The sequence below is a fragment of the Cucurbita pepo genome, chromosome LG11 (genome assembly GCF_002806865.2).
Source record: "Cucurbita pepo subsp. pepo cultivar mu-cu-16 chromosome LG11, ASM280686v2, whole genome shotgun sequence".
NCBI lineage: Eukaryota > Viridiplantae > Streptophyta > Magnoliopsida > Cucurbitales > Cucurbitaceae > Cucurbita > Cucurbita pepo.
Window position 1 is genome coordinate 4238608 of NC_036648.1, and position 24207 is coordinate 4262814.

At 33.8% G+C, this 24207-nt stretch overlaps 1 protein-coding gene across 4 annotated transcripts; it reads left to right on the forward strand.

Moving 5' to 3' along the window:
* The first annotated feature begins 133 nt into the window (after window positions 1–133).
* LOC111805186 (calcium-transporting ATPase 10, plasma membrane-type-like) lies at window positions 134–23199 on the forward strand. Of its 4 annotated transcripts, XM_023690121.1 has the most exons (35): window positions 134–206; window positions 3454–3577; window positions 4779–4999; window positions 7980–8096; window positions 8173–8212; window positions 9193–9305; window positions 9420–9551; window positions 10556–10645; window positions 10744–10813; window positions 12100–12170; window positions 14013–14096; window positions 14182–14259; window positions 14355–14426; window positions 15947–16030; window positions 16113–16195; window positions 16294–16402; window positions 16572–16627; window positions 16951–16993; window positions 17096–17179; window positions 17488–17625; window positions 17792–17857; window positions 17941–18039; window positions 18446–18553; window positions 18759–18929; window positions 19382–19441; window positions 20356–20520; window positions 20627–20743; window positions 21018–21116; window positions 21261–21398; window positions 21481–21581; window positions 21754–21799; window positions 21897–22028; window positions 22239–22346; window positions 22430–22521; window positions 22683–23199. In XM_023690121.1, the coding sequence occupies exons 3-35, from the start codon at window positions 4847–4849 to the stop codon at window positions 22783–22785; spliced, it is 3222 nt and encodes a 1073-aa protein (XP_023545889.1). In that variant the 5' UTR covers window positions 134–206; window positions 3454–3577; window positions 4779–4846; the 3' UTR covers window positions 22786–23199. The 4 variants fall into 4 exon arrangements, with proteins under 4 accessions (XP_023545889.1, XP_023545888.1, XP_023545890.1 ...); XM_023690120.1 differs by lacking the exon at window positions 134–206 and having other exon boundaries at window positions 3429–3577; XM_023690122.1 differs by lacking the exon at window positions 134–206 and having other exon boundaries at window positions 3429–3577; window positions 4833–4999.
* Window positions 23200–24207: the final 1008 nt, after the last annotated feature.

Below are 24207 nucleotides of genomic sequence, written 5' to 3' on the forward strand. Positions count from 1 at the left end.
AACCAAAACTGAGTAAGAGGTGTAATCAAATGCATAATAGACGCGGACCCGACGCGGTCCAAACTGGGGTGGTTGTGTATTATATAAACCGAAGGGGACTAGTGAGTTGGGTGTGGAATATCAAAAAGGAAGTTTGGTTGGTGAAATGGATAGCAGAAGGATCAAACTTTGTTGCTTGGTTTCATAATGATATCTGCCTCCACAAGGTAACCATGTCTAACCCCTTCTCCTCACATTAATTCTCCATTTTTCTTCATTTCTTTCTCTTCTTTCGCTTCTCGAATTCATCATTTAGGACATAATTGTTCATAGAGGAGTCCCACATCGACTAATTTAAAGGGTTGATTATGAGTTTATAAGTAAGAAATATTATCTTCATTAGTATGAGGCCTTCTGGGGAAACTAAAAGCAACGCCACGAGAGCTTATGCTCAAAGTGGACAATATCAAACTATTGTGGAGGTTTGTGGTTTCTAACATGGTATCAGAGTCATGCTCTTGACTTAGCCATGTCAATAGAATCCTTAAATGTTGAACAAAGAAAGGGTGTACTTTGTTCGAAAGCTCCAAATAAGTAAGAAATACTATCTCCACTGGTATGAGGCCTTATGGGAAGGCAAAAAACAAAGCTTAAAATGAACAATAGCATAACATTGTGGAGGTTCGTGGTTTCTAACATAACTCAGATCAAAACGTCTCTTTTTCTACGAAAACTTTGCTTCTTCCGTTCATTTTTTTCGATACCTTTTTTGATCCAAGGTGATGGGCTTAGGCAGGAAATTTCCGGATAATTTCCTAGCAAGACTTCACGTCTCCTTCACTTCGTGTACTAAAACGAGGTCATAAAGCTTCTAATGTAACCGAACAAAAAAGATATCAAATTAATTAGACACAAAATTTAAAATTTTCAAAACATTTTTGTTCGTGTGTTAGGAGACCCAATTATTTTCATTAAAATCATATTGTATTCATTTTAGGAGACCCAATAATTACTTGAGTAAAAAAAAATCAAAATCAGAAGAATTGAAATTATTTAAAGTAATAAAAGATTTTCATGTCAGTTATCACAATCATCATAAAAGTAATTTTTCTTTTGTAGTAAATAAGTTGAAAAATAATATATTGTATTTAAACATGCTGTTAGGATGACATCATAAAAATTTTATTTCAAATCTAAAGAAATCTCTGTAATTTTAATTATTCATCAAGGTAAATAAAATAAAGCAATTTATAATTAAAATTTGTGACCCAAAAAAGTAATAAAAAAACAAAAACATTACTAAAGTGCCCTAAATTTTTATTTTTTAAAAAATTAGGATTTAATTATTAAACATTTATATTTTTAAAAAAATTAGAAAACAACCAAACAACCTCATGTTAGGTTAAAACAACTACCCAACAACATGTTATTTAAATATATATATATATATATATATATATATATATATATATATATATAATCCATTTTTTAAATATTAAATTAAAATTAAAAAAAGCAAATAGGCTTAGTTCAAGGCTATATAAAAAAAAAAAAAAAAAAAAAAATTCAAATTTTGCATTTTTTTTTTCATCTTTGTTGGTTGAAAGTTGGAAGTTGATGGCACTATTTAGTTGACTATGTATCACTTTTCATTAATTTATCACTTAAATATTACGCAAATTTTCAAAATATGCAATCTCCTTAGATCCTCTATTTTTCTAAAGAATTAAATTAAATAGTCGAACTTTTATGAACGTTTGGACAGAAGTTGAAAAGTTTGATTTTGTTACAGTGGAATGGTCGGAAAGCTTAGATTTATAAAGGCTAAGTTACCCTATCTTGACTTATATTTGATTTTTATAAGTACGAATAGTCTAAATCAATAATAATAAAAAATAAAATAATACCTTTAAACTTTTAAAAGTTCGGGTCGAATTTTAAATCTTTTAAAAGCACTGTCTTATAATGTTGAAAAAATAAATAAATAGGAAGAAATTAGAGCATGCCACCATTAGCCTCCACTAGACTATATTATAAATATATTTTTTTTCTAATTTCTTTTTTAACATCATGAAATGCACCATATTTGATTTGATCTATAGGGTATCTTTTAAATATATTTTCTAAAAATAAAATTGATGATTTGATCCCATTTTGGATTATAACATAAATATCAAATTATTATTATTATTATTATTGGGGTTTTATTGATATTAAATTTTCATTAATTAATAAATAGCATGCCTATGGTGGAGTGGGGCGGGGCTTATAGAGTAATATTACTAATATTTATTCTATTATTATTGAGTATTTTAAACAAAAGTTAAATCAATAATTTTACCAAAAACTATGACGTGTCATCTTCTTATTAGTTGATTTATTCCATTATTATTCAAAGAATGTTTAATCAAAACTATTAATTATTTTACCATACGTTTTCAAATATGGAATATTATTTAAATTGAATTTGCATCAATACCCACAAACAATTCAAAAGTAAAATTCCCTTAAAATTAAAAAAAATAAAATCTCTTTTTATATACTTTATTCAGAGGAAGAATATATGCCTATTTATATCTAAATATTCATATCTAAATTAAAATAAAAATGAAATATAATTAAGAAAAAAAAATTAAAAATCTTTATACGCGTTTTCCTCGAACCTTCCTCAACTATTTTACCCTTTCCCATAAATAAATAAAATAAATAGCCGTTGTCATTTACTTTGTACGTGTCATATTTGTTCTAAATTTTCGTACCAAAATACTCCATCTGTCCCATTATTTTAATATTTTTTATATCTTATTAAAAAAAAATATTTAGCTTATTTCCTGGAGCATTTTCAGGTTTTCTTATATAATTAAATATAAAAAAAAAACGGTCAATTAAACCTATTTATTATGATTAAAACCAAAATCTCCGGCGGATATCCATAAATAAAAACACAGTTTTAATTATTATTATTATTATTATTATTATTTTAAAATTATTTTAACCGCACCGGATTTTGCCGACCTAGGAACCTTCCGTCCCGGAACGGGTATGAAACAGATGGCCAAACGAGAGAAAAAGAGGATAGTTGGAGGGCCAGTTGTGCAATTACGTAAACATTATGGGTTATAATACTAATAACAATAATAATAAAGTTAATAATAACTTCTTTTCTTCTTTTAATAATTTTTTTTAAAGTTATTTAAAACAATAAATAAAACGGATCCGTCCTCGTGAAGCAATGGCGAGGTGTATTTATCATAATTCGTAGAAACTTAATTTTAAAATTAAATAATTATAGAAAAAGAAAGAATATTTTTTATTTTACAGCGAAATAAAATTAATATTTGTAGGAACGGCTTTTTTTTTTTTTGGGGGGGAGAGAATTTGTTCTTGTAGGTGGGTGTGGGGCCCATCTTTTTAAGTTCGTTTTCCTTTTCGGAAAACTTTCACTCATTTTGCGTGTTGTTTGGTTGTGTGAAGGGAGAGAGGTTGGGTTTCGGGAATTCCGGCGCCGAGATAACGACGGTGACGGAGAACTGAGGAAGACGACCACCGACCACCGACCACCGACCACCGACTTGGTTTGAACGCGCCGTTTTACGAGGTAATCCGATGAAACTCAAATATGATTATATATGTTGAGGTGATTTAATTTTGAAGTGGTGAAATATATATATTAAATAATGGACCGACAGAGTCGCCGGGATTTTTGGTCGGTTAGGCGGCACAGACCAAGGACCCGGGGGGACAAGACGTCGTGTTTTTTTTTTTTTCTTTTTCTTTTTCTTTTTTATAAATAAATAAATTTGGAGAGTTTTTTCACTTGGAAATAGTCGGAAAATTTTGACTTTTTTTTTTTTTGGTCAATATATTTTTATTTGAAATGAATTCATACTATTTCTAAAAAGTTTCAATGCTATGGATCACATCTTGTTAGATGAACACGGCTCTCCACAATGATATGATATTGTCCACTTTTAACCTAACCTGAACTCTCCATAATAGTACGATATTGTCCACTTTTAACCTAACTTCTGGTTGCTTTGCTTTGGATTTTCCTAAAAAGCCTTAGAGATTGAGCATGTGAGTTTCATCATCCCACACATCTTTTCTTTTTTCTTTTTATTTATTTATTTTATTTTAGAATTTCCAATAATATAAAAAGTGCAGGCTTATAAACCTTTATGGCTTTGCTTTAAACTTTGCAAAACACTTCGGAAGATATATTGCAATGAACATATATTCTTTGAAATGAAGATATATTCTTTGACGAAGTTATATTGCAATGAACATATATTCTTTGAAATGAAGATATATTCTTTGAGTTATAAAGTCATTTTCATTCTCTAAGCCAACTTAGCCCATCTGTAACTTACTCCCAACCATCCTCAACTCAACAAAGTCAACGTAGAATTCACTCCCTACCATCCTCAACAAAATAAATAAATAAATAAGATGCCCAATTCTTCCCACCATATAATATATATAAAGAATTAGATGAGTAATAGTATTTAAAAAATTTGAAAAATATTTTTAAAAATATATGTTAAAATTGAATTATAAAATTTTAATAAATATTTAAAAATAAATGAGTCTTGTTTAGATTAAAAAAAAATTGAAGAAATTTATAAACCAAACAATCGGAAAGGGGAATTGGTACGGTTGCGGCACCAAGAAGTCAGAATGATAGTAGTATAAGAGTCTCTTCTCGAGTTCCTAACAACTTTCCACTTCCTTCACCGTCTAAATCCATTTCCTTCCCTTTCCTTTTTCCGGCAATAAGATTTTGATTCCCTGATTCTCAGATGAGCTACCAACATTGATTCACTTCCCTCACGGTGCCATCTCTCCTGCGACAGATTTTTCTTCTGCTATGACTTCCTTCAAGCCCTCTCCCTATGCCAGACGGAGTGATGTGGAGTCCGGCAACTGCAATTCCGACGACCCCGAGGAGGATGACTCATCTAATCCTTTTGAGATTCATACCACTAAGCATGCTTCTGTTGACAGACTCCGCCGCTGGAGAGTACGCTTCTTCTTTTCTCCTTGCTCGTTTTTTCCGTTTTTGTCAATATTGCTCAATCTCTACNTAAGTTCATGAGATTCCTGTTTTTTTGCATCGGGTTCTTCGTTTGGTTTTATTTTGGTAGTGTGTGTTTTTTGTTTCCTGCTTTACTTCAGGTTAATCTTGGATTTGAGGTTTTATGTGTACAGCAATCTAAGATTGTGCTACCTAGTTATCTCATTAGGAGTTGTTTCAGAATTATATCCATGGAAAATTGTGCTTACCTTAGTTTCTGAACTTCATAATTCTAATCATTGGATAAGTGCAGCGGTAGAAATCTACAAATGTAATGCACTAAAGACTCCTATTAACCTTACTAAGCTGCAAAATTCGTATGATTTGTAACCTTGATCGTACTAATTTGGTGGAAGCCATGTAAATATGCCAGTTGAAAATCAATTAATTGAAATTGGCAGTTGGACTTTAGATAAATATCTGGCGTTTTTTTATAGGGCTTGGTAACTTTTTGATTATAAGGGAGAAAAGACTTTTCAAATGTTTGAAATTTTGAACTTCATGAAGGTCTAGAAGAGGACCTGAAATGAGTGGTTCTCATTTTCAAATGCTTGTGGCGCTGGCTGGGTTAGACCCATGTCTTTGCTAGGATTACTTACGATTTGTAGGTATTGACATTTTCATTTGACCATGGTTCTGGCTATGAAGCTTAGAGTTTGTAAGGAAAAATTGTTCACTAATATGAAAATTCTTACGAATTGGAATCAGGAACACATTGAGTATGTGAACCTCAAATCAAATAGATTTCAACACTTTGGATTAGGTTAGACATGAATTGCCTTAAGCTCAAAACTAGGCAATCCTCAAAGCTCTTGAGGCAAAAAAGACCCAAGAGTTAAATACTCCTTAAGATGATCAATCAACACTTTAGATAGCCTCCAAACTAGACCTTAAACGCCTCCATCTTCCACTATAGAAAAAGACTAAAATATTCCTATTTAATATGTCCAAGGATAACATGGAAAACCAATAAAATTACATCAAAGTTATTGAATAAAATGTGAATAATAGTTGGAGAGGGTGATCATTTGGTACTTTCCTGTGTATGTTCTCTCCTTGGCGCCATGTCTTCCTTTGAGCCCTTTAAAATTAACACTTAATTATCAATGCATGATTGAGCAAAGGTGTAAGATTTTTAAGTAGAGGCTGGTTGTTGAATGAGTAAGATTGTTACTTTTCTAGTGGGTGAGTAGATCATGTAGAAATAAACATTACTAGTACGATATTTGAAGATGTATAAAGAACTTTAATGGCTGACTTTAAAATTATTAAATATTTTTTATACATCTAGGCAAAAAGTTCAAAATAACCGGAAAATAATATNTTTTTTTTTTTTTTTTTTTTTTTTTTTGTTAAAAGTAGTTAATGAGGGGAGGGTCTCACTTGTTTAGGTAGGAGGCAGTTTGAAACTCGTGGAACTAGGAGGATTAGGGATTAGGAGCTTGAAATTACATAACGAGGATTTCTAGGTAGAATAGTTGTGGTGATTCTTCATGGAGCCTGATGCATTCTGACATAGGGTTATTATGAGTAGGCATGGCCCACAGCCTTTCGGGTGTGGTGTGGCTGGTAGTTGTGAGGGCGTTAACAAAAGCCTTAGGAAAGTTATATCCTCTAGTTTTTCTTTTTCGTCTAAGATTATTAATTGCCCTGTTGGGAAGGCTCGAAGGTTTATTTTTGGTAGGTGTTGGTGGGTGATAATTCTCCGTGCGCTTTGTTTCCACGGTTATACTGTTTCTCAAGTAAGAGGTTGTATTTAGTGGCCTTGACTTTTCCTTAGATTCATCTTATTTGATCACCTTGGACTTTCGTAGTCCACTCTCTAATAGAGAAGTGACTAGATCTTCCTTTTCTTCATTGAGATCAACATACATTCCCAAGGGAAGGTAGAAGGGTTGTTAAAATTTGGACTCTTGATCCTTTTAGGGGTGTCTATTGCAATTCTTGTTTTCATTTGGTCTGCCGCTCCTCAAGTTTCCTCTGCATTTACTTGCTATGGAAGGTTAAAATCCCAAAGAAGAAGCTTGCTCATACCATGGATCATGTTCAGACACTTATCCTTCGTGTTATACCTGCAATGATGCATTCTTTATAGGCAGCACAAGAAAGACCCTCATATGCTGTGGGGTTGCCAGTTTGCTCAACCCCTTTGGTGTTGGTGGATGAGATCGTCTAGTTTATGTGGGGCTATGAATAAATAGTGTAGCTTTATTGGGGAGGAGGTGCTTTTGAGTTTTCCTTATTGGAAAAGGGCAAAGTGTTGTAGTATGCTAATTTCTTTGCAAATTTGTGGGGGCGTTTGGCTTAATAGGATCTTTATAGAGATCTATTTGAGGAGGTCATAGGTTTAATGTTTTCTTATGGAGTTCGATCACTAGCCGTTTTGTAATTGTAAGCTAGGTCTTATTCTTTTAGATTAAGTCAATTTCTCTAGTCAGGGTTCATATCCCATTTTTTGGTGGGTTTCTTCCATTTTTTTTAATGTCCGGTATATTATTTCACGTCTTTCCATGAAAATGTGGTTTCTTACCTAAAAAAACTTATTTTTGGTTGGGATGCCTAGTTCTGTAATCAATCTCTAAAATGAGCCCTGAAGTCTTTAATCTTTCATCATCTCATTCTTCATTCATAATACTGTAACTTATACATTTGTGTGTGTGTATATATTTTAGAGATGTAGTATTCTTTGCTTCAGTGGCCTCAGTGTTTCTTTGCGCTTACACCCCAGAAGGTTAAGTGCTTTTTGAGCTTAAAACAGTTCTACAGACATTCTCACTATTATATTCTTGTATTCATGGTTTTGAGTCTCGACATTGACAGTTTATTTCTTAAAATCTAACGGTTTGAATTGTTTACAATCTCCAAGCTGCGCTTGTTTAAATGAGAATCTAACAGTTTAAATTGTTTTACCATGTCTCTTTCATAGCAAGCTGCACTAGTGTTAAATGCTTCTCGTCGATTTCGGTATACCTTAGACTTGAAAAAGGAAGAAGAGAAGAAAGAAGCTTTGAGAAAGATTAGAGCACATGCACAAGCCATACGAGTAAGTATTTATTGAACCTGAGTCTTTTCAATTCTTTTAACGTGTGTTTAATCTCCATTTTTGTTTTCTGGGTTAGGCTGCATATCTCTTTAAAGAGGCTGGGAATCGTCTATCAGGTTTGCTATTTTTCATTTAATTTCATTTCTACGTAACAAATGTGGAAATACATGATATGAGGAACTTGTGAACGGAAGTTCTAGACAATTAATTTGTTCACACAGAGGTTTTCAATGTATTTGCGCTGCCTTTTGCTTTCCTCTTCTCTTTTGAGGTTTCCATCTATTTAGTAGGAGTGTACCTTGACCTGCCATTGCTAGTAGTCCATTGACTGGGTCCAGTTTGAGATGTTCTTCTGATACTGTTGGTCAGTTTCTGACACCTGTCCAATAAGTATCAGTGTCTAGTACCTGAAGAATGTCAATAATTTACCCAGAATGTAGTGTATATGAATCAGAATTTTCATTAAAGTTTCTATTTTAATACTTATGATTTCATTTTAACTCTCGACTCTTTTCTGAATGGATCCAAGTGCTAGAGAAATCTCCAAGAAGCCTTAATGCTATATGTTTCTACCTAAATAATTAATTGACATTGCTGATTTATTTTTTTATTGTGCAATTTATGCCCTGTTGATGTGGAGATTTCTGTTACACTCGTGTTGACCCAGATTGTCTTTTGTGATACTTTATATTTGCACTGAGACAACAACATCTCTATTCTCTTTTCAATGCTTGTTATTATTTTTTATGATGATCCTAATTTATTTAATCTTTTTTTATATTGTTTTCAAAAGTAACTTTTTTTTTTCTATTTTGTGCATTTTTCTGGAATTCAGTACCTATTTTCTTGTTTTTCTTAAAAATTCTTAGAACTTTTCACTCAAGAGTCTTAGGCTCTGTGCCTTTTGGTTTTTAATGTCTTTCTTTGGTATTTTTCATTTGATAAATAGTTATATGTACTAAGTTCTTTACTTCAGTTTGCAATTATTTTTGTCCAACATCTGATGATGCACTTGTTTTCTATGGCTTTTATGTTGCACGGTTATAAATGGTTTCTGTTTGCTGTTTTTCTCACTGATTGAATGAGGTTTCTTTAGGTCCTGGGCCTACAGCATTTGCAGCTCCAAATGGTGATTTTTCTGTTGGGCAAGATCAACTGGCTGTGTTGGTAAAGGATCGAAATGTTGGCACTCTGGAGCAGTATGGAGGGGTTAGTTTTATTTTATTTTTATTTATTTTATTATTTTTTAAACTTCTTTATCCTTTTGATAACTACCATCATATAATTATTCTATCTAATGGATGAGTTCAATGATTTCATCAGGTTAAAGGGGTAGCAGATATGTTGCAATCAAACTTAGAGAAGGGGATAATTGGTGATGATTCTGATTTACTGAAACGGAGAAACACATATGGTTCAAACACGTATCCTCAGAAACCGGGAAGGAGTTTTTGGGTAATTCTCAGACTAATAGTTATATTGACGTGTACAACTAAGGCCAGGTTTAATAATGATTTCATTTTTAGTTACGTTTCTGAAATTTATGCTTGTTTCCTCCCTATTTTCTTATTATAGTTTTCACCGTTCAGATATAACCATTTTAATTTTGAGTCAAATTGTAAAAAAAAAGGAAGTTATAAAAACAATTTTTTTAGTTTAATATTTGCTTTGGTTTTTGTAAACATTGGTAGAAAGTATATAACAAAACAAAGAAACTTGTTGGGAAAATGAACGTTGTTAAGCTTAATTTTCAAAAACCAAAAACCAAAATCCGAAAATCAAATGGTCAAACAGGGCTTACTTAAACTTGACTTGGTTTTCGAGAACAAAATAAAGAAATCACCGGTAGTGTTTATAAGCTTNAAAAAAAAAAAAAAAAAAAAAAAAAAAAGAAGAAGAAATCAAATGTTATCAAACGGACCTAAGGCTTTTTAGGGGCAATGATAGACCACCTATTAGATATCGTACACAAGGTGTGAAATTGAGATGAGAGTAAGCATGAGAAAGGGAGGGGAGTAGTTTGAGTTGGAATGTTTACAGTAATAGGGATGGATTTTTGTATTGGGTTTTGGGAAGAAAGTATTAGTAGGTAGCTAAATGGTGGTTGTAGCGAAGGATAACAAAACTTGAAATTTTTTGGCTAATTAGTGATTTGAGCAGCTTCTCACCTCCAGAGAGTGAACTAGGCCTTGAAATCCTGGGTCATAGTTTTTGCTATGGGATTTGTAGACTGTGTTCTCTTGGTATATTCTTCTAGGTTTCCATCCTAAAATAGTATCGAATGCTTCATCACTTTGTTGAATCCTGCGAACCATTTTTATTAATGCTACTACTGGTGGTTTGTCAGCCATTATCTTTGCTCTCTGTCTCTGTGTTAGTTGCACAGGCATATATTTGTTTCTTCTGTTTGCAGAGGCCAAACTTCTTGATGAATATCTACCTTTTTTGTTTTCTTGTAGAGGTTTCTCTGGGAAGCTTGGCAAGATCTTACGTTGATCATATTGATGATAGCTGCTGTTGCTTCGTTAGTGCTAGGCATAAAGACTGAGGTGAGATTTCTTTTTCCTCATTGCGCTTGGTGTACATTTTATTGTTGAAAAAACATTTGAACTTTTATTAACGTTTGAAATTTTGGGTTTCTAAACAGGGTATCAAGGAAGGCTGGTATGATGGTGGAAGCATTGCTTTTGCAGTTATTCTTGTCATTGTTGTAACAGGTGCTATACGTTGGGGCTTCTTTTATTGTTCTTATTTACGTTGTGTCATGCGTATGGTATTTTGTTTTCCTTCTGACTCAGTTACGTTATTTTAGATATTTGAGTGAAGTGGTGTTCATGGGTTCGTTCAGCTCATTTTTAGAGTTGAACCAAAAATAGATTGGTTTTTCATTGAAAGAAAGAAAGTTGATCCATAACAATAGATAGCTGACAATCAAGTCAACCAAATTGTCAACCAGAAGAACAGTTCACAATTAGTCGTCACCTAGTGTCCATGCAGCACATAGAGAGTCCCAAAACCAACTCTCTCCCTTTGAAGGAATGCCAAATAAAAAACCCTAAAAAAAACTTCTCTCTCCTCGTTTTGGGATGGAGGAAGTGGCAGCAGCTGATTGGTTATGTCCTTTGTCCATTTCCCATGCCTTTTGAGTTTTCCTTTCATTTGAAATCTCTGGCACAGTTGAACTTGTTCTCGATCACATGACATATCCAGTCAGGGCATTGAGGATGAGTTGATGTAGAAGAATCAAGATGGTTTGGTGAAAGGGAGAAAAGAGAGAGCGAATTTGAAAGATTGGGAGGGGAAGAGAAATGAGAGAAAAAGTTGAAGTTGCCTTGAGAGATAGAGAGAGAGTTAAAATTCGAATGTAGTTGACAACTAGCTCAGTAAAGGTGTGTCAGGCTTGTGGGAAGTTAAGGCTGGTAATGTGTGTCGGACTTTCTTTCCTTAGGTTTTTTTTTGGGAGTGAAGGTGCTAATCTTGTAGGCAACTTTTTTTTTTTTCTGTGTTTTCTGTTTTTTGGCTTTTTAACATACAAATCAGTCAGTTCAGTTTTATTTTTGGTTTATTAGATAGAAAACTGAACCTAACCGATAATGTCAGTTTTTTGCTATTGATATTTAAAAAACTGAAGCTGAAACCAACAGAACAGACATTGGTTGTCGCTTTTTTTATTCTAGTTTTCATCCCTACAAAATTTGAGTATTAATCAGATCTATTATGAAGCAATGGAAGCAACTATACTTTTATTACTGTCATGAGAAGTTTGCTAAGAAAGAAACTACGATTTCTTTGCAGTTATAGCCGCACAATTTTTCACATGTTGTTTTGCACACGTCTTGAAGCCTGAAAACAGTTTTCTAATAATTGCAAAAGAATACAAATCTTTTTGTATTAATTTTCTATTTGTGATTTAATATTTTATTCACTCATCTCGTCTACAACTATTTCCAAATCTTTTCACTGACAATTATCTTATCTTTTCTATTTTTGCCTTTTTTCCCAGCTATTAGTGACTATCGGCAATCTCTTCAATTTCAGAATTTGAATAAGGAGAAGAGGAACATACAAGTGGAGGTAAGCATAGTTATTGTTCTAATAATTTTCACCACATGCCTGTAGTGGTCAATTTTTCTTTGAGATATGGTGCCAAAGAAATATCCTATTTAAGGGGGTAGATCTTTTTGGACTTGGAAATGTCTTCATAACTATTTTGTTTCTAGTTATCTCCACCTACTAGGTTTCTTGCTTGTGGTTTTCAATTTATTTTATCCTAAGTTTATTTAGGTCGTTTCTAGCCGATCTATTTTGGTTGTCATTGCTTGAATAGGTTGGGAAATCTTATATTGTTGAAATTATAGTGCTACTAACACAATTATTTGGATGTTCTTTATATAAAAATTTGTTTAATATACAAAATTCTGACTCTTCTTTTAGATGAATGATAGTATTTTGTAAGAAAGAGAAACGATATTTCATTAATGTAATAAAATTTTAAAAACCACGAACTAAAGTGTGTTAAAGAAAAGCTCCTACAATCAGCACATATATTATTTGAAGAATAAATACAGAACAATTTACTAAGCCTGCACCAGGTGCGGCTTTGAATATATGAGGTGGGATAAATAAGTGAGGTATTTCTTTTTCTTTGCCATCGAAGTGTTTCAAAGCTTCAAAATGAACTGAGGCTAGAGGACTTCAACCACCTCAAATTGTGAGCACCAATTTGGGATGAGAGTTTTACTTTCTGAGTTCTTTTCATGAGGGTTTATACTTTGCTACTGTTATCTTCCCAAATAAAGATGTTTGCCTTTGGATTCTTAACTTTTCAACTCACTTTCTAATGAGGGTGTAGAGATGAGTATTACAGGCTTGAGATTTTGCAAGAGAGAGTATTGCCTGTAAGTGCTAGGGGTGTTCACTGGTTGGTTAGGCTTGACTCTAGAGTTCACAACTAAAACTGAACTCAAAATGAAAAGAAAAAGAAAATGGAGAGCTGATGAGACCAAGAACTTGATGCTTCTGTTAGTTCGGTTCAACTGTTCGCTGACTCATGGAATATGAGGGCAAGGTGGGTCAGTTTGGTGGGCTAAGAGAAAGGCGAGCATTGGGGATGAGTCAGAGATTGATAGTCACGTTGGAAAATTAATGATGGGGGTAGAGGAAGGAAGACACTAGGGTCGACTAACTAAAGGGTGGGGAAATTTAAACCTAGGCAAAGGGTATTAGAAAATTTAAGAAAGAAATTGGAATTCATGAATGGACGTTGGATGCACAAACACAACGTGCAGAAAAAAATCCAGTCGACATCGTTCTTTTTCTTCTATTTATCTTCTTTCAACCATTTTTTTTTTCTTTTTTTGCCCTTCTCAAGGAGAGTGCCTATCTTACCATGAACATGTTCGTGGCAGATAAAACGCACAAAAGGCGTGTACCTTGTTGAAAATGCTTGCCTAGGCTACCACTCAGGCGATGGCCATGCTTCTTGCATTGCCTACTGAGTGAAGCACATTATATTTATCGGTTGGCTCAGTTTAGGGTTTGCTTATTATTACTATTATTATTTTTGATATCCAAGAGTGTCAGGCCATAAAGCTTAACTTTCACCTGTATATGTTTTGGTTAGGTATCTTTAAAAATTTACTATCTACCAGCTTTGTTGTTCTCACGATGTTTGGAGTTTCCTTTATTCTTTCATGGTTAATGAGGATTTGAGTCCTCTTGTGCTCTTTATATTTAATAATTTTCTGAACTTTGTCACATAATTTTGCCTATTAATCTCATAGATCTTAATGTTGATATTCTCTCATTCCTTTTTACAAACTATCATCTCTGCGGATTATATGGTTAGCAATTCTAATACCACTATTGTTGGATTGTTATTTTTATTAAATAAATAATTAACACCTGAATTAATAGGTTGTTAGAGGTGGTCGTCGAATTGAGGTCTCAATTTATGACATCGTTGTTGGTGATGTTATACCACTCAATATTGGTGATCAGGTCTGCAGTTCTATTCTTTTCTTTTTTGTACTTTATGACACTCACATTTCGATGATGAACTGTTATGCTGATAGATCTTCGTTAGGTCCCTGCTGATGGCATCTTAATTTCTGGACACTCACTTGCCATTGATGAATCAAGCATGACTGGAGAGAGCAAGATTGTTAGTCTTTATAAATCTTTGCCTTGTTAGATTAAATGAACTGCTATTAGGTTCTCTTTTCTTCTAAATGAGAAGGAGGTTTGGTTCATTTGTAGGTTCAAAAGCATGGTAAGGAACCTTTTCTGATGTCTGGATGCAAAGTAGCTGATGGTAGTGGCAGCATGCTGGTAAATGTTTCTTTACTTATTTTTGGGTTTGGTCTTTTTTCTTCGAGTTTTTCACGAGTGCAATTTATCCAATATTATTGTTAGGTTTGTGTTGGTGTGTTCATTTTACATCTTTCGGTCCTTTGGTCTGAACATTACTCGAGAGTCATCAATTTGAATCATGTTTACTATTAAGCAGCAAGATATCAGTTTACTTCTTGAAAAATATATTAATTTATTTGGGTCTGAATTTAAATGTTAAGTTTTTCTCAGCCTTTATCTAAGCCTGGATATTATTATTTATTTCTTTGGACGTCTGGCTGATATGATAATCTAGAAATTGCACAACTTAGAAGGATGTTAGTATGTTGGACGTCTGGTTAAAGTTGTTAGTATCATGAACTATATCAACTTTCCCTGGAGTTGGATGAGTAAATGTGAGTCTGCGTACTGTAAGTAGAAATGATCACTTTTTTTTCCCTTTTTTTAAAATGTTTATAAAATATTTATATCAGTCCTTGTACGTGAAAAATGCTCTTGTTATTTGGTTTCACACTCTTTGTTCACCATCGCCATAGCCAACCTATGTGGCACCAATATATGTTATTGTTAATATGTTAATACACATACTTGAAATCATGTTATTAACAATTTGCTATAAGATAAATTATGTAAGGAACAAAATGATTTTAAGGGCTGAAATAGGTTTAGGGGAAAAAAGTTCAGGAGGCGAATTTCCTATTGGAGACGTGTTAGGGATACGCTTCGGACATTTCTTAGGGATAAGGAAGCTCACTATATAGAAAATAGTGTGGCTGGAAGCCACTTGAGAAACAAAATAGGCATCGCACATGATTCTATTTCTATGTTTGTTTTGTAAATCTTAATGGATATTGGATTTTGTTGGTTGTTTCCCACCTATTTAATGAATTATGTTCTCTTTGATGTTTAAATTTAGATATGAATTTGGTTTTACAATTTAAATATTTATGCACACTTTTTTTAAAAAAAAACTAACATGTTTCCAATGTGTTGTGCCTAATGTTTCTCGAAATACTGCCACATGTTGGTGTAGTAATTCTTTGGTACAAGAATGGCCTTTAATAGGCTGTTTAACATTTGCACAGTTTTATATATATGGGCTTAGTTCTATGGGAATGTTCCATGAATGTGGCTTACACTCCCTTATAAGAGGTGTTGGTTTCCTATCTTGGGAAGGAGAACCTCTTCTGTCTTCTAAACTGGTCCTTTGCATAATGACAATTTTGAGCTTTAAGTTTGTCGAGGCTTTGATCCTAATCCTGGTGCAGATAGTATGGGAATCTGTGTTTTTATTATGTTTGAATGTAACATGATAAATTCTTTGTTCATAGTTTAAGATAGCAACATCAGTAACTGGCAACTAGTTAAGTCGAAAATAGAAATTAATTGACAGTAGCTTTAGCCAAAATAACAATCATGAACGGTAGTGGAAATTGCAGCAAGACACAGTAAAATTCATGAAGCCCACTGCCTAAAGCTTATCTACATTATTATTTCAGGTTACAAGTGTTGGAGTTAATACTGAATGGGGTTTGCTTATGGCAAGTATTTCTGAAGACAATGGCGAGGAAACTCCTTTGCAGGTATGATCCTCATTTTTTTTTTCCCCGGTTATTGACAGTATATCTTCTCCTATTCCATTTCACAGTTGATGAATTTTAATAGGTGCGTTTAAATGGTGTGGCAACTTTAATTGGTATTGTTGGACTCACAGTAGCCCTTGCTGTTTTGATTGTGCTCCTCACAAGGTAAATCAGAGTCTGGCTAATTACGTCTGTCCATGGATAGGAGATTCTTGTTTAACTTTTTGTTTTGGCTTCCTTTTTTATCAAACAAATTTGAGCAGGTATTTCACTGGTCACACCAAAAATCCAGATGGAAGTCGTCAGTTTATTGCAGGCCAGACAAAAGTTGGCCGTGCTGTAGATGGAGCCATCAAAATTGTCACTATTGCGGTATGTGTAAATTTAAAATGTTTGGAGGATTGACTGAAGGATGATGATGATTACACATCTTAAAAGCATGTGTGAAAGATTTGTACGATGGATGAATGATGTGCATGCCTGCTTGGATGTGTATTTACAGCTTTTATAACACATTTTGCTTTCAATGTTTTTCATGTAGGTGACCATTGTTGTGGTTGCTGTGCCCGAAGGGCTTCCACTAGCTGTTACCTTAACGTGAGTGCTACTTTATTTACTAATGACTTTGTGTACTTATTGTTTATGAAAAACATGTCCTTTTACACATTTAATTTCTAAATTTCTGTAAAATCTTCAATCTTGTATGTCTTATGCTTTTCTCCTATGGTACATTAGTTGCTTTTGTTTCCCTGTGGTTTTCCTGCTTTATTGGTACTGTTGGACATTCTATTCCTAATTTTTGTATAAACTACTTCAATGCATTTGAAAAGAATTTTATAATTGTATTTGGAATGCACTAAGCGTTTGGTTTATTTATTTCTTTGAGATTTCATCCTACGATATTTTGACAATTCCTGCAGTCTTGCTTACTCAATGAGAAAGATGATGGCAGACAAGGCATTGGTAAGTTCAGTGGTTTATTCCACGGTCATACTTGGGTGAATTTATAGATATTGCAGATTTATTGATCATATGCTTACATACTTTGATGGGACATAATATAAGGTGCGGAGGCTATCAGCATGTGAGACGATGGGGTCTGCTACGACTATTTGTAGTGATAAGACTGGAACCTTAACTTTAAATCAGGTAAGTTTCATGAATTTTCTTTGATTTTTAAGCTTACCTTTTATTCTGGTGACAACTTGATCCATTGTTTCTTGATTTTGATCTTCAAAATTCTATTTTATATGATGTTAAATTGACAGTGATTTCATAACTCTCTCTTGCTCTCTCTCTAAAAATTTGTCCATTTCCTTTAGAACTCCTTGGAATCTGGATAATGATGAAACAGAGAAATATTTACGAGTCTTCTAGGAAGAACCAATCTTTCTTTTGCTTTTATTAACCTGGTTGGCCTTTCATGTCTGTTTACCTTTTGTTGGTCAATTTTGTAGATGACCATTGTTGAGGCTTATGTTGGAGGGAAGAAGATTGATCCGCCAGAGAAGAAGTCAGAGTTGTCTCCCATGATACACTCCATACTTGTTGAAGGCATTGCTCTAAACTCAAATGGTAGTGTATATGTACCTGAGGTATGCTCAAAAAAACCAGTGATTATTTCTTAGATCTATTGAAATTTCCAGAGCCTTGAGTTTTTGTGTTACAATTATCGAAAATAGATTCAAATCCAATTTTGTCATCGTCAAATATGTATAATATGTCTAGCAACCTGTCGTAACCCTAGTTTTTAATTTTCAGAGTGGTGGAGAGGTAGAGGTTACAGGTTCACCTACAGAAAAGGCTATTCTTAATTGGGGTATCAAGGTACTTTTCAATTGAGTTCGTCCCTTTTTTCCTACAGAATTTATTTGAAGCATACAGTATTAACAATAATACTGCGGCTACAGCTGGGAATGAACTTTCAAGCACTTAGATCAGAATCTGCAATTCTTCATGTTTTCCCCTTCAGTTCAGACAAAAAACGTGGTGGTGTTGCAGGTCAACGGGTAATCAGCTATGCTGTGTCATCTGAAATTTACTCTGAATTTTTTCGTGTTTTTGTTTGGTTTGGAATTGTCTCTGAATATAATATTTAGAATTGCCTGTAGTGGGTAATTGGAACCTCCACTATATATGTTTCTTTAGAGATCCAGGAATTTAATTTTCTCATGTGGCTCCATAAACCATTTTCTAGACTTGATGATGTGGAGACATTAAAAATATGGACAGCTTTTACTTTTGGGATTGAGGTTGCGTCTCATTATTCAGTTTGAGATCCATATCAAAACAATTATGTTATTACTTTCCCTGGCACTTGACATAGTTGTATAGTGGCTATTGCCTTTTTGGTTCTTGATTAAGTGTTAGATATTTGGAATAATGATACATGAATATACTATACGGTTTTTACAGGATAATCAAGTTCATATACACTGGAAAGGTGCTGCTGAGATAGTCTTGGCATCATGCACACGGTTTATTGATGAACATGATCACTCTGTCCAACTAGATGAAGATAAGGTCCGACACATTTTCATGTGAATTCAATTCCCTTTTCTTTTTTATAGTTTCATGTATCATAGCTGAATATTAGCTACCTTATCACATTTGTTCAATAATTAGTGACCTGCTCTACCATGTTGAAATGATTTTGATATGCTCAATTGTACCGATCTTTTTTGTTTTTATTAGCAATTTATGCTGTAGTATTTGGTATTTTTTGCAGATGAAGTATTTTAAGAGAGCTATTGAGGATATGGCTTCACGTAGTTTACGTTGTGTTGCAATTGCATATAGATCTTTTGAACCTGAGAATGTTCCTGATGGCGAAGAACAATTGAGTAAGTGGGATCTACCAGAAGATGACCTTGCTTTGTTGGCTATAGTTGGTTTAAAGGTAGGTCTTTGTTATTTCACTTGATTCTGCATCTTCAGTTATAAAATAAAAAGTTGTACAGCTTGAAGCCATGTGAAAAGTTCTGTCTTTGCCTTCACATGCTCGTTAATTTGAACTAAAAATTTTGCTTATACATTCTGTTAGCTTCTGGCAGAATGTCCTTATGGCTGAAGATTGTAGATTTTTTTTAATAAAAAAATTTGATAATCTTCCTCATTTTATTATTACTTTTGTGACATTTTTCTGTCTTGAAACATAGCTATTCAGTTATCAAGAGATCAGCATCATGCCTTTGTTATTTGGTTATGATTTTGCATGTAATCTAATGGAACACTAAAAGCAAATATGAATGTGCACGGTTGTTTGTGCTTTCCTTTTGTCCCCAAATTTCCTAAATTTCTAGAATTTAGGCTTATGCATGCTTTTATTATCTTGTGCCCTTTGGATTGTAGGACCCCTGTCGACCAGGAGTAAAGGATGCAGTACGACTTTGTCAAAAGGCTGGTGTTAAGGTATTCTTTTCTGATAAATATTTTGTTTTTATTATATAGTATTATGAATGATTAATACGTTTGGGCTCAAAACATTAATGTTGAATTTTCTCCCCTCCATACTGGCAGTTATAATGTTTTATGAAGCTGCATATTTATTTATTTTTTTTATTTTTTTTTATTTATTATTATTATTATTTTTTTTTTTTTGCATATATGCACATGCTTAAGGTGCTACTGGCAACTTTTTTTTGGTTATTCCTTATTCTTATTGGTTGCTTGTGCCCTTTACTAGCAACTTTTATGGGTTATAAGTTGAAACCTGATGTAGGAAGGTATTATGTGTAAACTTGAGTTGCTGAATGTTGAGGTCTTGGGACTAAAGAACTATGAAAATTTGAAGGCAAATTCGAACATAGCAGAGAACTAGAGTTCTCATCACAACACCTCAGGGATAACTATGATCTTGGATATGAATTCACTAGCCTTTTAGATAATATCTGTTCGAACTTGTCCACTATTGCCTGGAAGCAAGTTATAACAGCTGTACGCAACCAAGAAATCTAGGACTTACAAATATATGCTTGAAATTAAGAAACTTAATTCCAATTGAATTTCAGTATATGATGTTTTGATAATTGTTGTTTTCCTTATTTTGTTGCAATCTTCAATTTATTCCTTGATTAATCTCTTTTAGTTGCCTTCTCTTAGATCAATTTTCTCGGCCATTCACATTTTCTTTTATCTTTTACCATAGTCTCTCGTATAATAAATGTTCTCGTCGTTTCTTTATTACTTTAGGATACTCCATATATATACATTAACTCCCTATACAGTCTGCACAAGAGTCTCTTTTTATTGGATGTTAACTATTACTCTTGTTTTTTAGTTGGATGTGGACTGTTTATATTCACTAAAAAATATTTCATGCATAGGTGCGCATGGTCACTGGTGATAATGTGCAAACTGCTAGAGCTATTGCGTTGGAATGTGGAATACTTGGTTCAGATTCAGATGCTACTGAACCAAATCTTATTGAAGGAAAAGTATTCCGTGCCTTATCTGATGCCCAAAGAGAAGAAGTCGCTGAGAAAATATCAGTNTCCCCCCCCCCCCCCCATATATACGAAAAAAAAGAAGCTAAAAATTTTATTCGTATAACGAGTAATAATTGAGATTGACTTAAACTTTTCTGGTTATTCTAAGGTGATGGGTCGATCCTCTCCCAATGATAAGCTTCTCCTTGTGCAAGCGTTGAGAAAGAGAGGACATGTAGTTGCTGTAACTGGAGATGGTACAAATGATGCTCCTGCATTACACGAGGTTTGCTACTATCTATAGTCACTATTTTTCAATCATTGTTATTTAAAGTCAGTGACAGGCATCATTAATAAGAATAGTAGTTATTATTCTAAGTAGATCCCTTGCTGCAGGGTGTGAATAAACATGATACAAACTGCTGGGCCCTGAGAAATATCCGTAGTTTCCTAATAAAACAATTTGATCTTGGAATTTTATCCCTGATATCTGTAGTTTGGGGCTTGCTGTTTTCCATTTTATTCTTCAACGTTTTAAATTCTACTCTTTCTGAGTGTAGGCAGATATTGGTCTTGCAATGGGCATTCAGGGGACAGAAGTTGCTAAAGAAAGCTCAGATATTATTATTTTAGATGACAACTTTGCTTCAGTTGTGAAGGTCAGTCTTGTTATTCAAGCTTCTTTTTTATTTTATTTAACTTTTTGTATTGGAAAATACCAGCAGTTATGTGCCTCATTGGTGTAACTAATATAGCCTTTGATACATGGTCCGGTGGGGCCGATCATTGTCGGCTGGATGCAGGTTGTACGGTGGGGCCGATCAGTATATGCAAATATTCAGAAATTCATCCAGTTTCAGCTTACGGTTAATGTTGCAGCACTTATTATCAATGTGGTGGCAGCAATATCCTCCGGTGATGTCCCACTAAATGCTGTGCAGGTTTGTGCACTCTTTCAGTTGGGTGCCATCGAGTATCATCATAAATAACGTGTTGATTGACATGTGTCTACACTTTTGACAGCTTTTGTGGGTTAATCTTATTATGGACACTCTTGGAGCATTAGCGTTGGCAACTGAACCACCAACCAATCACCTCATGGACAGGTCACCAGTTGGTAGAAGGTACACTCTCGTTGTAAATTTCTACAGATATTTGCAGAATAACTCAAGTTTGANTTTTTTTTTTTTTTTTTTTTTTTTTTGGGAAGAAGATGCCTGACTTTAATTAAGATAATGATAAGCAACCTTTGATTCTATGCAATACGGCAGTTTACTAATTTGTTGTATGTTTCAGAGAACCTCTTATAACAAATATCATGTGGAGGAATCTGCTAATACAGGTAATTTCTTGTGGCTTGATTTCTATGCTTTTCAAAATTTCTATTTTTGTATGTCATAGCATCTGAAGAAATTTCGTAATCTATTGTGTATCTTCAGGCATTTTATCAAGTCTCTGTGCTGCTTGTCCTCAATTTTCGTGGTCGGAGTTTGCTTCATTTGAACCACTCCAATATAGAAGCTGTCAAAGTGAAGAATACGTTGATTTTCAATGCATTTGTGCTTTGTCAAGTAAGCCCTTTACTAAGTTATAACTAGGCAGATCTGATTTTCATTTGATTCACAATATATTTATCGCTTTTTCCTCCCTTTGTTGTTTGTTTACATTTTGAGATCATTCAAAGATATTTTGGGGCTTGTCTTGTATTCAAAACGTAACCTCTTCATTAAGCGTTCTTATTATGTAAATTTGCTGACTTATATCTGCTCCTTGAATTGCAGATTTTCAACGAGTTTAATGCTCGAAAACCTGATGAGAAGAATATATTCAAAGGAGTCACTAAAAATTACCTCTTTATTGGGATCATTGCAATTACTGTTGTGCTCCAGGTGTGTCTGTCGTTCAACTTTGCTATTATATTTGAGATTAGCAACTTCTTCAAGTTGACATTTTATTGTTTTCTTTTTCTTAGGTGATAATAATCGAGTTTCTTGGAAAATTCACATCCACTGTCAGGCTAAATTGGAAATATTGGATTATTTCGATAATCATTGGTGTTATCAGGTACCTTCATGTCTTAAATTTTATGTTATCGTTTGCTATAATAACGACACGCTACAACACCTGCATAAGTATGCACCTTCACTGAAAAAACCTGAAATTCTGCCCGTTAGCTTTCAGTTTGGTTTCTGGCTAAAACAATATTGACCTTTGTTTTGTCTCAGTTGGCCTCTAGCTCTCCTTGGAAAATTTATACCTGTTCCTGAAACGCCCTTCCATGTGCTGATTATCAGAATGTTCCGTAAACGACGACCTGGGGGTGGTTAACTGTAAATTTCACTGGATTTGCACTGCAGCATTGGCTTTTCTTTTTCAAGTTATTATAGGATAGCAGTTTTTAGGACCTGAGCAACACTGACCTTGACGCCATGATGGAGAGTATTTTGTGGAAATTGGTTTTTTTGTGCTTCTAAAGAGCAATCGTTCTGAGTGATTGTATAGAGGTTCTTCAGACAAGTCGTTGGCTTGACTAACTTGTGGCTAACCCAATACGTGAATGGTGGGTGGCAAGAGAATCATCTCCTGTCGTTGTATTTTATAAGTTTAAATTTCAGTTCCAGTTTATGTTTGTAAGTTTGTGATTTGGGTTTGCTTGTTTATGCTTTGAAGATTGTGTTTGATGTGAAGTACATGGAATGATACTAAAATTATACAGGCATCCTTTGAGATTATCGTCTTGAATTGGCGTTCTTTTTGTTTTCACAGTGGTGTGGTTTCATGAAAATAGTTATTCACATATATTTCTATTCAGATCCAATATGTTGTATCTCTGTGAATACTTCTGATTGTGATTCCCAATGCAATAGACAAAATTGGGAAAAGCGCTTGATATTACTCTATAGTATAGACAGACAGTAATATATCAACTTATATATTAATGTTCTCTCTGATGACATTATAATTTTTTACATCGTTGAACAGATTCATTTGCTCGAGCAATTTGATGATGATAGAATTATCAAAGATCGGCAATTCTTTATTTCTATTCAACAATGTATATAAGTAGTTTCTAAAGGATTGTGAAACTCTTGAGATAGGCCAATATAAAATCAATACAAATTGAGCCAAAGTACAATCAAGAGATATATGAATCAAAGTCAAATCACTATTTTTTTATTGAAGCCAATGAAGAGATTGCAAAATGTTACGTCTTCTACCAAGACCTTCGAGATTTAGAGCGTCACATGTCATGTTGCAAAAAAGAAAAGGGTTGGTCCAGCAAGAATTCTACCAAGACCTTCGAGATTTAGAGCGCCAAAGCGTTAAGCCGCAGCCATTAAGTGAGAATTCTCATCTATCTGATGTCTCACTCACTACCTCATGTGAGAATTACGCAATTGGCCTAATTGGAGTTCTATTCGGATTATAGTCAACTTGTAGCATATTGGGGAGAAGCACCCTCGTTTTTATCCTCTTTAAGAGAACATTCTTAATCCGGCTTATTCTTCCCTGTCATCCAGGGTTAGTGGCTAAATTCTCTCCGATGGTACGCCAAGGTTAGCGTAAATTACGATGTGTCGCCCAAAGCCTCTCGAGCACTTGAAGTCAATCATCTATTTTGGTATTTTATTGAAAAACGGTGATATTGTTCCTCTGTGATTAAGAATTTCAACTTTTTCAAATGAATGATCATTTGAAAACCTATTGTTTCTAATAATTGATGTAGTGATTTCTAAATGATATGCTGAT